Genomic DNA, 15,493 nt, shown 5'->3' with positions numbered 1-15,493 from the left:
TTGTCTGTCCTGGAAAAGGGAGAAGTGTTTATAACTAGAAGTGCAGTGACCATATTTCATTGATATTAGGCGTGGTTAGTCGCTCAGTCATGTCTGACTCTTTGTGACCCCATGGACTGTAGTCCGCCAGGCTCCTCTGTCCATGGGTTTCTCCACTCAAGAATACTGGAGTGGGTTGCCGTGTCTTCCTCCAGGGCATCTTCCCAACCCAGGGATCGAACCCAGGTGTCCCACAGTGCAGGTGGATTCTTTTCCATCTAAGCCACCAGGGAAGCCCAAGAATACTGGAGTGGGTAGACTATCCCTTCTCCAGGGGAACTTTCTGATCCAGGAATCAAAATGGGGTCTCCTGCACCACAGGCAGATTCTTTACCAGCGGAGTACCAGAGCAGCCCACCCAATGTTAGGTACGCAGTTATTATTATCCAGACTGTGAAGCAGTTTCTTTGAACTCACAAGCTCAAGGCTTTTCTTTACCTAAGACCAAGTGATTTGGAATCTATTTCAAGTATTCATAAGTCAATGGGAAATCTTGTTTTAGAACATAAATGAATTTCTGACTTCACCTTAGGAGACGCCTCACGGGAAGAAAAACAATGGAATTTCTTGTTTAAACTGAAAGTGTTACTTTCTCCATTGTCCTTTCCCTCAATTTTATCGGTTTACTTCAGAGCACTGGGGTGAGGATTATAAATTTTGGAACAAGAGATGAATTCTGGACTCGACATCTGGGTGCTCAGGGTTGGGTGGATGCAGTCACTTGCATACCATTCCCCAAGGCTGCTTCTAATAGTAATAAGCTATCAGCCAGCTTTGAAAACTATTGGGTCTGGAAACAGAAATTCCAAAAGACTTTTCAACAAATTATTTTAAATCAAGTTACTATGATTGCAAAAGCAAGTAATTTAAAATAAATATCTAGATTTCTGATTTTCTGTACCTTGGTGTTCACATAAAAGAATCAGACATTCATACATACATCTACAGCATCAAGTAACACTAACTATACCAAGTCTCACTTTATCTAGTTTGGAGCATCAGTTGGCATGCACATGGCAGCCTCCATGATCTGCCAAATGTAACAAAACACACAAAGATATTCAGATATAACAGATATATGAACAGATGGACACAAGCTATAGCTATATTAACAATCACTATTGTCTCATAGCAAGGGGTATATATATCTTGACTTTCTACATTGAACAACACCTGGTAAAAATACCTTTCTAGTAACAATGTTCCGTTGATACTCAGCCACTTCACGCAGGAGCTGCTGGGTCAGGTTCTCCTTTTCCTCATCTAGACGGCTCTCACGCTCAAGCTGCTGGAATTCCAGGTCTTCAAAGTGTTTGCTCTCAACATCCAGTAGGTCGGCATCCTTTGGAGAAAAGGGAATGAAAACAAGACACACGAGAATGGCTGCAGCCTTCTTAACGTGAAAAAAAAATTAATAAAAGCAGAGACTCCAAAATATTTTTCCAGTTACAACACTGACCAGGATTAGAACATGATAATCATCTCTTTGGAGTTAAACTCCAGAGTGGTGACTAGGATGAAACTGAAAGGGACTGTGGTAGCGGTGGGAGGGGGGGCATTTATTTCAGCATTGGTTTTAGAGTGTTTTTTGGCTGTAGGAATTCTTGCTTTAACTCTACCAGGTGGCTTTAAAATGGATCATGAAATATAAAAAGAATGCAACAAATAACCTAAACATTATCTGCAGACCAAAGGTGTGACATAATCTCTTGAGAAACTTATTTTTCACAAACTTCCAGATGAAATCAGACTTTAGCATAAAGACTGAATTCAATATTCCAAAGTTGCTTACTATAAAAAATAAAAGATTCAGTGGGATAGGGTGGGAGGTAGGAGGGAGGTTCAAGAGGGAGGGGACCTATGTATACCTATGGCTGATTCATGTTGATGTATTATAGAAACCAACACAATATTAGAAAGCAATTATCCTTCAGCTAAAAATAAATATATTAAAAAAAAAACCTTAAAAAAAAGATTTAAAAGTTGGCATATGTAACAGATCAGAGGTCTCTAAGGGGAATATATGTACCCCAAATGGCATATAACACAAGGCATTGGGATGTGAGGAAGAAATATTAGACCTTCTTTTATATTTATTTTTAGTTTTTCCTTTTATTTTACAATTTCTCAATAAATGTTCTCTAATGTACATACAGGTAAAGTAACATATGTAAGATTATTTTAAATGAATATATATATTTTGAGCATGCATATAATACATATAATACATGTATTTATAACATTATATGACCTATATGTATATACATATAGGAATGCATGCTCAAGTAATTTTAGTGAAGGGAGAAGTCACCAAAAACATTTGAAGACTGAAGTTTTTACATGGGCTTCTGTCAATTTCTTAAAATTGTTTACCAACCTTTTTACTAGAAAGAGTAGGAACCACAGTGTTCATAAAGCACAAAGACTGACTCAAAAGGTTAAGCAGTGCTAGTCTAGGAATAATCTTCAGGACATTTAAGAACAAACAGAAATCATAAAAGTCAGTCTAGAAGAGTCGTGCTCCAACCTGTGAGATGTCTGAAGACGGGTGAAACTGGACCTGAGCAGAGGCTGGTGCATGTGGTATGAATTGTTCTCCCATTTACTTAGAGAAAACAAAAAGCCTCCTGATTTTGGGAGCCTTTGACAGAACCATAAAATGTGGTATGTATAGAAGATTCTTTTTAAGTATATAATTTATTAATAATTAATGACCCCCCCCAAAACAAGCAGCTGGGCTACGTGACTCATAGCTCTAAGTGCCAGGGCATTTCTTTCAATCAACACATTAAAAAGAGCTGGATTTTGTGTTGTTCTTTCTCAACCCTTTATCAAGCATAGTAGAAAACCTTTTGTATATGTGCGTGTGTGTGTGCACACACACACATATGTAGTATGTATGTATAATATGATATACATATTTTAGAAAACATGAATTTTTGCCTAGCTGAAAAACTTATGACATTTTCATTCCACTTGTTTGACTTGTTAAGAATAGAATACTAGATTTCTAATTTATATTTATTCAAAACTTTGATATAGTTTCATGTATTTTGGCATCTAGTGTCACTGCTATGTCCAGAAAGTTTATTATCTTGATGATTTTTAAAAAATGGAATGAGGATTGAATCTTTTAATTCAGTTCCGAGAATATAAAGAAATACTATCTTGGTTTAAAAAAACAGGAAAATAAATGTGATACAGTATTATTAACTAAAGTACAGATTTTGTTCAAATTTCAAAAAAAAAAGAGTTGGATAAATCTGTGATAAATTAGGTCTATTATCAGTATTTAAACACACTACCCCCTCCTCTGATTTTCATGTAAGTGGTAAATTAAATCTTTTAATTAAATGAAATATTTTTTTATCTTCTGGAATTAATTTTATTCTGGGGATGATTCACAAAAGGACTATTAGCTACCATGAAATTACAACCAGCACTATAGCAACAGGATTATTATGCCAACACAGACAGTGGATTCTCAAAGCCTAAGAATAGAAAAAACAAGGTGAAAAACACATTCAGCATTTCTCAAAACTTCTTTACATTTTAATTGGCCAAATGTAAAGCAGTTTTGGTTTCAAGAAACTGGGTGATATTTCAAATTTATCAGAGACTTCATGCTTATAACTTCTACAAGAATTAATGAATTTGGACCAAATCTAGTTGTTACTAAAGGAATTAAGATGTAACTCTAATGTTATGTCTTAAAACAAAATATCTGCAGTCTTAAAACATCAGTGATAAATTTATTCACAGAAGCTTCCATATTCAAGTTTTTAAAGACTTTCAATTAAACCTGGCCTGTGGCTAAAGGTTATTGAGACAAAAATTTTAGCAAGGTTTCTTTTTTTTCCGTTTATAAAGAATCTCAAAGTGGGCATATGGCTCACAATATATAAACTACGCTAGTAAATTGCTTGCCCACATCTGGTTAATATGCAACATGTGTTATTTTAACCACATGAAGGTCACAAAGTCACTAATTTATTTTTAGTAAATATTTAAACCACTGTATGAAAATAATAGCATATTAGGCAGGAAAGTTTAAAATTAAACCTAAGCTCAGCACTCAGATTCCTCTGGTGTAATCATCTGATCAAGTTATCTAAAGCACTGAAATGTGTGTATATAAACTTACACTGTGAAAGAAAAACAGTTTGGGGGAGAAAAAAAAAAACTGTTACAAGATTTTAGATAAGAATAAGTATTCAAGAGATGGAATTTAGGGGCAAGAGTAGTTTAATTGAGCACAGAATAATATATACAGGAAGCTCAAAGTCAAGTGTGTGACTAGTTGAATGAAAATTTTAACTAAACTTCTCCACTAAAAGAATATGACAAGTCTTTACTGGCTGCAAGTTCAAAGGCCAGGTGTGAAAGGAAATAAAACAGATGTGCTAAAGAAAATTCAGTGAAAGTCATTTTTTCTTCCCAATAACATTTTTGAGAATGTGTAGCTAGTGGTAAAGAACCCGCCTACTAATACAGGAGACTTAAGAGACATGGTTTCGATCTCCAGGAAGATCCCCTGGAGAAGTGGTATGGCAACCCACTCCAGGATTCTTGCCTGGAGAATCCCATGGACAGAGAAGCCTGGCAGGCTACAGTCCATAGCATCACAAAGAGTCAGACACAACTGAAGCCACTTGGCAAGCAGCATGCATGGCAGAAGTTTACACGCCCAGCTTTGTTTTCTTTGCTTTCTTTCAGTAGAGGAACTGAAAGAAGGGATTAGATATGGTATGGCCAGGAGGTAATACAAGAATAGTTTTATGACACCTCAAGGCCCTCTGAAAGCAAGTTTTGAACTTTTTAAGAGTGCGTTACTATTTCTCTGTCTTTATGCACTATATTCAAAAACTTTTTTGCATACTTTTTTGAATTTGGAAAAAAGACAATTAAAATTGTCTAGCACAAACTTCTCATGTTATTCATGAGGATAATGAGGGCTATAGCGGTTGAATGACTTATTCAAGAGTAAAGGATAAACTAATTGTGGACCTAGTGAGGAAAACAGAAAAGGTCTCCTAATTGTAGATATCACTGTATAGAATTTTTTTTAAATCAAGAGACCAAACTTAACCATTCAGCTGAATAAACATCAAAACACAAGTAAGCTATCCTAGCCAGGCCTCTGCTGGCAAATGAAAGGCTCATTCATCTTCAGCATTTTTTCTCATATCACTTCTATGATTTGATTGGTAAGCCCAATTATCAACTACATTAAATCACAGGGCATGAAATCAACATTGGATGAAAACTGTATTCTGCTTCTAAGGCAATGATTTAGGAGTTAAGAAGCCCAGTCATAAATCCATAGTGTTGTATGCACAAAGTCATTTTACAGTTTTGGCTCACATATTTGAGATTGCATACAGGCTAAGGAAATTATTTTCTTCCTATTCATTTATTTTCTTTTGTGTCTGATTTGTCACCTAATGAAGTTAGTTGTAATAAAATCAACATTATTAAATTTAGCTTAAATGCCTTGAAGAAAGCTCTGTAATGAAGTGCTATTCTGGAGTGTTTGAAGTCTGAAGGGAAATGAGTTGTGATAACACAGGAAGCTCCAGTATGAATGGACTTCTCATGAAATAAGTGAACTTTTTACTGATTAAGCCAAAGGACTGATGAAGAGTCGTTTTGGTCCTTGTCCATCTCTGGAGAACAGAATTAGTATTTCTCTTAATATCAGGTGAACAGAAGCTAGCACAAGCCAGTTTCTCTCCTAAGGAAAGGGGTTTTATGATAAAAATTTTGCAGTCTGCTTGGAAAGGAAGAGGAAGGAGTCTTTGCCTTCGATTAGTGGAATAGGCTGTCTGCATCATTTCCTTTCATCTTTTGTAGTCAAAATCCTTGGAACATCCAGAAATTTATGAGTTATCTTATAGAATCTAGATTAAGCAAACTAATTATATTATGCTTGACTCCAAGTTATTAATAGAATTTGCCGATTTTTATTTGAATATTTATAAAGAATACAGGCAATAACTAGATAACTAAAGGAAGGGAAGAACAAAAGTATAACCATGCTTCTGACTCTAAATAAAGCACTATTGTGACTGTGTAAAATCTTTAGCAATAACGAAAGCTGAAAAATAGCAAACAAATATAAAAAAATCAGTTTCCCAATCTCTTTTGTGAATTGGTATAAACACATAAACGTACAAACTAAAATAATTTTACAAATACTTTTCTTTTTCCAATCATTTTTATCGTAAGACTTTCAGCGAATTGGGACATTGAGGGACAGGAAGTTTTATCTTTTTACAGCAAATTAAGCTGTACACAATAAAATGAATGAAGGGGAAGAAACAGTTTTGAAATTTTTTTTTATCCAACATTGCATAAATTACAAATATTAGAATTGTTAAGCTGTAGTTAACTTGTCTGTACTGGTTTCTTTCTATACTCAAAGATTCTTTCAATCTGTGCAATACAGTGAAAAGCTTCAACTATAAATTTTCATAACCTAGTGATACTCAGGGGTATCAAACATTTTTGTATTCAAGGTCATCTTAAAAATTTTCAAGGGTATGCTATCTTAACTGATTTTTACCAAGTTGCCCATTTCCAAGAAGGCACAAAAATAGTAATATAAGTAAAACTAGTTTTTTCTACTCCCGTGGAATCATAAAATGTTACTTATTTAGGACAAATTACTATTAGACTCCTTTAGAGATCCAGAACTATTAATGACTGACTCCCCATAGTCACAGCCTATCTGGGCTGCTGTTTAGAGCAAACAACCCAGCTGTCTAGAGGCTATGAAATATGAAGTGGCCTTCTTAGTGTTTGCAAAACTATCCACCTAGGAAGACAGGTAGCAAGGTCGTTTCATCACTGCCAATATTAAAGATCGAAGAACCACCTGATAAAATTCAACTAGAACATCTATGCTGCATAAAATTTTTTTAAAATTATGAAGCCTGAATATTGAAGGCCCTGCATCTTGGGTCTTGTTTGATTATGTGATCATGCTAATGAGTTCAATGCCACTAAGAATACAAGAGGGAAAGAAAAACAAAATGATGAGTGGTGGTGGGGAGCAAACCAGAGAATAGAAAAGTCTGTGCACAGGAGTATAAAATTAAGCTGGGGGGAAAAAAAAAAATTCAAGGGAAATTAGTACTCAAGCTGCTGTAGAGAATGGAATGCAGGAAACAATGTCAGCTGATTTAAATGCGACAGTCTTGTTGGTTACACATCAGTGACAGCTCTCTTTTGTTTCAAAGAAGGACTTGAAATGTTTTTGCATTATTAATGAGGTGAAGGATTCCAAGAAGGAATTTTGTAACTGATTTGCAAGGAATAATATGTACTGTCAGCATGCATATTTCTATTTAAAACGTTATCTAATGAACAGGGTTTATGCAAATTTATGCTATGTGATGGAGGGAGTCAAAGGTAAGTGGAACTTAATTGAAAAAACAAAAACAAAAAAACAACTAGCACATTCCTGTTTGCTACTGACCCTCTTCAGCTGTTGTTGTAACTGTTCCCTCATGGACTCAGGACAATTGTCCAGCTGGGTCTTCTGCTCGGAGTAAAGCTCCTGAAGCCTCTCTAGTTTTTCCCTTTCAGCATCAAGCTTTACCTTCTCCTGAAGTTCAGAAATCAGAAAACAGAAGTTACCTTCATACCCCAAGCAGGCGTTAGTGAACATTTCCCATGGATAACACAAATAAACAAACTCACAAACTCCAGACATCCTAGGAATGTAGAAACATATCTTTGTTAGTGACTAAGATAAGGAGGTCTAAGTGGAAGTAAAGACAAGGGGCCCCATTTCTGCATTCTCCAAACCCAGCCCACTCCATTGGGTGTCGGCACTGATCCCCGTCTTTCCTTCCTCCCTTCCTTCCTGCCACCATGTTACAAAAGCAGGGGAAACAACAGTCATATTGGTCAACGGTGAACAAAGAACAAAAGAAATGCCAGCCAGATTCCTAAGATAGCCCTGCAGAGAGTTACTTGCCAGGGAACCAAACAAAGGATGGCTAGTATTTACCTTGAGCACAGTCAGAGTCCAATTTGCTGAAGGCATGTGTTAAGCAAACTTTGGAAACTATTTAAATTTTGTTCTCAGGTTAGAGGCATGTTAGGTGCATAAGTTGATATTCCAGTCATCTGGAACAGTTTCAGCTCTTCGGCAAACCTCAGAGTTTAAGCAACTAGAAAATCTGCTGTCAAGGAGAGCATCTAGTTCAGACATTGAGAGAGCTAGTAACAGTGCAAGGCTGACAAAGCAGCAAAAGGAAGACTTGTTAGACAGTTCAGATACACCAAAGGTGTGACATTTATTGTGGAGATAAGGACTTCCCTACAAAGACTGACATAAAAGATGATTGAAACGAGGACCACAGAAAAAGTAAAGGAGTCAGAGAACAGAAGAGAAAAGGGAAGACTGCACTACATCCCTCCCAGTCACACACTCCAAAGTGACCCTGGATGTTTTCCAGGGTGGAATAAATACTGTTATACACTATTACAGTCTTATAAGGCTGCCTCTTAAACTGAGAAATGAGGCTCCAGTCTGTTTAGCGTCAGTTTCCCCATCTTATGTTCCTTTTATGATACTCTGGACCCTTGAAGTAACTTTCAGATCTAGTCCTCCCCTTGGGTAACACTCTCAGCCTAAACTAGAGCACTTCAGTGGCATGGGAGCACCACCACCAGTCGAGGCGTGTGTGATCAGTTGTATCAGACTCTTTGCCACCCCAAGGATTGTAGCCCACTAGGCTCCTCTGTGCATGGGAATTTATATTTTTAAAAAAGTAAAAAAAAAAAAGAATTCTAGAGTGAGTTCCCGTTTCCTTCTCCAGGGGATCTTCCCAACCTGGGGATCGAACCTGCATCTCCTGCACTTGCAGGTGGATTCTTTACCACTGAGCCACCTGGGAGCCCTCCTTTAGGTTACTCGCTTTCAGTGGTGCTACTAGAAAAGCTGCATTCTGTTTTACATCTCCTTGCCTCTGTCACTGTTCCCTGTCCCTTCAATAAGCAAAATACCACCACTTGACTTTCTTATGTTCACTATTGATTTGGTAGAAATAAAGCTGGCTTCCAAGCATATTACAGAAAAAAATTTTTTTGAAGGATGAAGATTTGAAGTAGCCCTATAAATTTATACTGCTTTCATTTCTTCATCCACATGGTCATGATTTCCTATGTAAAATACATGTAAATTCTTTATAAAAGATGTTATATTTTAAGTCTAAAACTATATGACATCAATACCTACGCCAGTGCACTTGGGTCTCCACTTTTGGCTTACATTTAAAAATTTTGAGGGCATTTTAGAAATGTATATTTTGATTTAAAAGCGTCTTTTTTTCTCAAAATGATTAAATCTAGAAGTCATAAAACTGAGACTCTTACCTCATATATCAGCCTAAAAATGATTCTACAACTTAGACTTTAGCAGACAATAAAGAAAGTTTCCTAAAAGGGAACTTCCTGGCAGCTCAGTGGTTAGGACTTGGTGCTTTCACTGCCAAGGGCCCAGGTTCAATCCCTGGTCTGGGAATTAAGATCTCACCAAAAAAAAAAAAGAAAGGAAGTTTTCTGAGTCTTTAATGTCATGCTCACTAAGCACAGCTGCTGTGTAGGAGTGAGAAAAAGCAATGGTTTCCTTCACAGAATAAAGGATTCTCAAGTGTTACCGCACAGAAAACTGAATATACTAGTACCAGTTAGATTTAGTCCTTAGCTTCAGAATTAATCATTTTTTCCCTTAATAAAGCCAACAATACAGAACACTTGTTGTCTCTTGGCTAAGAAAATGTGCTATTTCCCTTACTTGCAAATCAAAGATTGCTCTATTACATAGCAAAAGAATATTATCCACAAAGAGTTCTATTTCTAGGTACTGTATCACCAGAATTTGCACCCATTCCAGTTCCAAACAGAAAGGTAAATAAGTAAGAAAATTATTTATTCCAATCAAATAGCAAATGTGCAAAGCCCTAAGATTTAAAATCATATATGATAGAAAACACTGAAACGACATCTAATATGAAAAGGCCTAAAAGACAGGTCTTAATTCCAAAGAAATAACCCAACTATTCCGCTAATGCTCTCAATTTTTAAACTGTTAATAATAAGCAGAAGTAAACAACTAGTAAAACATACCTTGTGTCTACATAGTGCCTTCCTTCTGAGGTGCTCAAAACGTTTGGCAATTCCATACAAGGAGGCGGTTACGAGAATTACGCAAGCGGGCACCATCAAAACCGCCTGCGGCTTCTCTGTGGTTATCGGTAGTGCTGCGGCCACTACCTCGGTCTCAGAGCGAAAGCTTAATGGGGCTAAAGCTAGGGCAGAGGAAGTGAGGGGAAGGATGAAAGAGGGACTAGTGACAGGTGGGCCAGGCTATAAATCACAGGGGGCCGCAGAGGTGATATCACTCCTCCAGGAGCCAACAGCAGACCAACAGCTGAGCCAGAGAGAAATGAATATACCTCTCTTCTAATTATTGTCCAGGAAGTTTTCAAAGAAAAATTAGCTCCAGGCAAGTGGTTGATTAGAGCTGAAAGTATCACCTTCTACAGTGAAGGTAAAATAGTGGAACACATTACATGACATTCCAGGGTTTGGGGAGTCTAGCTTTTTACATGTAATATATTAACACCAGGTATCATCCTCGTTCCCCAGATTCAAACTGGTAACGTCACCTATTCTAATTACTATAGGCACAGTGCTATTTTCTCTTTAATTTAAATTTTTTATTCTCTATTGAGTATAGCCGATTAACAATATTGTCACAGTTTCCAGCGAACAGTGAAGGAACTCAGCCATAGATAAACACTTATCCATTCTCCCCTAATTTCCCCTCCCATCAGGCTGCCACATCACATTGGGAGACAGCTCATTTTTTCTTAGATTCATAAATCCGTTTTCAGGAAATAAATGAATTAAACTGCATTTTAAATATTTTTAACAAATTTAAATTACTTTGCTGAAAGAATAAGATTAACCTTTCAGGAATCAGAACAGTCCAGGAAGATGCAGATGTACAGGGGGGCATTTATTTTAAAAAGACCAGAACATGACTTCCCTAGAGACACGGCTGCAGCCATTGTTTTCCAATTGTCTTGCCTTCTCTACATGGACTGGCAAAAATCCAGTTGGCTCATAAATTCATTGCCAGATTCTGCCTATTTTGCGTATTGAAGACTGATGTTCCTAAAGTGTATACAGGGCCAAAGGTAAATTTTTCACCAGCAAATGAAAGTAAAACGTGCTGTATAGAGTTGAGCCTACATCTCAACTCTCAGTGAGTTGTTCATTCACTCAGCCAATAAATATTTATAAATGGACTAGAGAAAGAGAAAAGATGTAAGTTGATCACTATCCCTATGAAGTACAGTCTAGCTAGTTCTGTGCTCATCAGCCCGGACCACATTAGAATGCACTGGGAGAGCTTTTAAATACACTATCTCCCAGAGTTGTAAGGCTAGGGATGAAACATTTAAAAAACTTCTCCAGGTTTTCTCAGATGCAACCAGAATCACTGATTCAGCCAACCAGAATAATGTGAGAGCCAAAGAACTACAAAATGAACTAAAATTTGATTTCTGTGATGAAGACTTAGGACAAAATACAGAATCCATCAAATTTTGTTCTGAAGGTATTTGACCTTAGAACCTTGTCTTCATAGTATAAAAGTCCTCTCTTATAAATAACATTCCAAATGTAAAGTTTTAACTTTTAGATTAAATGTCTCAAGTGAACCCTTCTCTCCAAAAGAACTGTGAGATTCCAACATCCAAAATGCTTTCAGAGAGGAAAGACAAATTTCAAGATCAGAAGTAAAATGACTCTCTTCTAATCATACCAATGATCCAGAGAAGGTATAAATTTACCCTTAGTAATCTGAACATGTACACAGGAGTTGCCAATAATCTTGAATAAACTTAAAAATCCAAGACGTTATTTTGTCAGGTCTCTGGTTAAAAGACAACAATACATTTTCTCTAAGCTGTAGTCTCAAAGGAACTGAAATTTAACTTGCTGCCTATATTAGAATTTCACTACTACACAGAAAATTCTTGAATGCCAATAAAAACATAATTTTACCACATCCAACTAATATTTGGTTTGAGTTTACCCTGTAAAGATGCCTACTTCATTAGTTTATAAGGTTGCCAGATAAAATAGAGGAAACCTAGTTAAATGCAGATGAACTTAAGATGAACAACAGATGATTTTTTAAATGTATGGTGGTAGTTTAGTCACTAAGTCATGTCCAATTCTTCGCGACTCCCATTGACTGTTGCCCACCAGGCTCCTCTGTCCATGGGATTCTCCAGGCAAGAATCCTGGAGTGGGTTGCCATTTCCTTCTCCAGGGGATCTTCCTGACCCAGGGTTTGAACCAGGGTCTCCTGCATTGCAGATGGAATCTTTACCATCTGACCTACGAGGAAAGCCTGCTTTTAAATATGTTTCAGATGGGGCTTCCCTGGTGGCTCAGCAAGTAAAGAATCCACCTGCAATGCAGGAGACTGCCTCGATCCCTGGGTTGGGAAGATCCCCTGGCAGCCCTAAATCTGGCAGCCCTATTAGCTTGATAAAGGTTTCTGAAAAATTAAGACTCATATTTGTAATTTCCAAAGTATTCAGCACAGAATCCAGCACAAACAGGTACTGAAGCCATGTTTCTTAAAACACTGTGTTAAGTTTGCAATTGATGCACAGGTATGTTGAAATTCATGATACCTAAGCTAATACTTTTTTAATGTGTCACTTTATTTATTTCTGTCTGTGTTGGTTCTTAGTGGCTGCGCTGGGCTTTTCTCTGGCTGTGGCAAGCAGGGGCCACTCTTCAATGCAGTGCGAGGGCGTCTCATTGCGGTGGTTCCTTCTGTTGTGGAGCAGAGGCTCTAGGGTGTGTGGGCTCAGAAGATGAGGCTCCCAGGCTCTACAGCACAGGCTTAATAGTTGTGGAGCAGGGTTTAGTTGCTCTGCAGCACGTGGGGATCTTCCCAGACGAGGAATCAAACCCGCGTCTTCTGCATTGCCAGGTGGACTCTTTATCACTTAGTCACCGGGGAAGCCCCTCTAAGCCATCATTTTTAAGAGTGCATGGGTGTGAGCTCAGTCACTTCAGTCATGTTCAACTCTTTGCGAATCTCTGAACTGTAGTCCACCAGGCTCTTCTGTCCATGCGGATTTCTCCAGGCAAGAATACTGGAGTGGGTTGCCATGCCCTTCTCCAGGGGATCTTCTCAACCCAGCGATCAAACTCAAGTCTCCCGTGTCTCCTGCATTACAGGCAGATTCTTTACCACTGAACCACCAGGAAAGCCCCCTCTAAGCCATCATTTTTAAGGATGGCCTATTCAAAGTCCTCTCCATACCCCTTCCAGTCTCTTTCCTTCCAGTTCCTAAACCACATGGGGAGGTTTGAGAGGCATGCATTCTCAGAGGTTCAAGATCAGGCAATTGTTTCAGAGCCAAAATCACTTATCTGAAATTTGCAAGGCTAAATGTGTTCTAGGTTTCAGAATATCCTGCATTTAATAGAGGTAACACAGTTTATAAAGCATATACTGTATGGAATTTTCAGTGAGGTCTGGTGCAATACCCTATAATCAAATATACTTCTATTTCTGCTGCTACTTATAAATATTCATATCAAGTGTGAATATCAGTCCAAGTCAAGTTTTGCAACCATAAGTTTTGATGCCAACCTTATAAAAAAATTTTTCCCCCTACAAAACTTCAGAATTGTAGAGGAAAGATTATGGACCTATGTGCATAGATGCTAATTGCTGAAAACCCTCTTGAGAGGCACATTCTTATATTATTTTCAGGGGATTTTTTTTCTGTTGATTTTGACAAATTAATTGCACAATTGATGGATGTTTAGTGTGAAAAACACTGGAAAATAATTGTTGAAAACCTTCTTGAGAGGCACATTCTTATATTATTTTCAGAGGATTTTTTTCTATTGATTTTGACATATTAATTGCACAATTGATGGATGTTTAGTGCAGAAAACACTGGAAAATCAGAACACTATGCATTTATGTAATCAAACAATCATCAGGAAAAAAAAATCACCCTAATCTGGAATCCTGTTCATTTAATCCCCAAATCCCACAATATAGTTCCACTTCCTCTAAACAGGGAGCTAACTTTGAAATGTAAGAAAGAGGCACGGGAAGGGCTGGGTCTCTTCTGAACACTGCCTGTGACTTGGCAGCGACTCTGTACCCAACAGGCATTAACACTTTGCATGGAATTCTAGGCAGGCTCAGTCTTCTCCTGGCTCAGAGGAAGGATGGGGAGGAAGTAACAGGTACTTTGGCAAGATGACAATGGAGAATACAATTAACCACTAAAGATATGAGGCTTATTATAGAAAAATTAGCCAACTAATTGAAGGAAATTTCACTCAGGAACAGGCTGCATTGCATGGAGTGATTTAAGCCTCAGCTCCCACATTTAAGTGTGTTTAGCTACAAAAGTATGCAGACCAGGATTGCTACAAAGTCTCACAATCTATCTGTGTGAGGACAGATCTTTAAACAGAAGGATGGTTGGAGCTTTGTGATGACCCATCTGGGTGACAGGAAAGACTTCAACAAGACTATGTGAACAAAGCCTTTCCTTAACCATTTTATTTAATTTCAGTACAACTAATTTTTGATTGTCATATGCTCAGGGGCAGGAATGAGAAGATAATCCAAAAATAGAGACACTGAAAAGCTATTTTCAGTTCTGAATTTTTTATGTTGTCAGAAATAGACAAAGACAGAAGGGAAATGGACATAAACAAATGCAGAAAGACATCCAGCAGTCCAATGATGCTTTGCCTTTGGAGAGCGGAAGCGCTGGGGGAGGGAAGCCGTTCCAGCTCTGCCCAAACTGAGCTTCACAGTTCTGGTGGCTTCCCAGTCACCAAGCCCATCAAACTAAAATAGTTTTCCAGTGCAGAGGTTAACGAGTCTCTCTCCTTTCTCTTGCTCTAAGAAAATACTATGGCTTTATGCTTACTGCTTCAAATAAACATCCTCTTTGAGTTTATGTTCAAGCCTGATCCTTCTATTTGTTTGGGGTTCATCCAAGCTCATAGAGACTCTATTTGGGATGTGGCTGCTGTCTGAGAACGCAACAGGCAGACGGCCTTCAGCTCAGAGTCACCTGGAAACAGGCACACTGATGGGCTTGGCAATGGTACCCATAAGGGCAATGAAAGAGCAGTCCAGGGAGCTACTGCAAACATGTATTGTACATATACTCACATATATATATGTGTGCATATGTACATGCATATGTACACATATATGTATATGCACATATACATACAATACATAGATGTATATACATGTGTGTACATGTATGTGTTGTATATATATTCAACAAATACATAATTAAAGACTGTCTATATTTTGAACCCAGGTCTCCTGCACTGTAGGCAGATGCTTTACCCTCTGAGC

General features: G+C 37.7%; 1 protein-coding gene across 6 annotated transcripts in view; it reads right to left on the bottom strand.

Annotated features, from left to right (window-relative positions):
- Nucleotides 1-15,493, bottom strand: part of PHLDB2 (pleckstrin homology like domain family B member 2) — a 236,876-nt gene that overhangs the window by 39,023 nt on the left and 182,360 nt on the right. For 5 of the 6 annotated variants that reach the window (XM_005674905.3, XM_005674907.3, XM_013962498.2 and 2 more), the window contains 2 exons: nucleotides 7,520-7,648; nucleotides 1,226-1,381 (listed from right to left, as the gene is read on the bottom strand). In XM_005674905.3, coding sequence (XP_005674962.2) covers nucleotides 1,226-1,381; nucleotides 7,520-7,648 — 285 coding nt within the window. The remainder of the gene's footprint in view (nucleotides 1-1,225; nucleotides 1,382-7,519; nucleotides 7,649-15,493) is intronic. The other variant, XM_005674906.3, reaches the window with a different exon arrangement.

Source organism: Capra hircus, chromosome 1 (genome assembly GCF_001704415.2).
Source record: "Capra hircus breed San Clemente chromosome 1, ASM170441v1, whole genome shotgun sequence".
Lineage (NCBI taxonomy): Eukaryota > Metazoa > Chordata > Mammalia > Artiodactyla > Bovidae > Capra > Capra hircus.
Note: the sequence above shows the minus strand (reverse complement) of the source record. Positions and strands in the feature narration are given on the sequence as shown.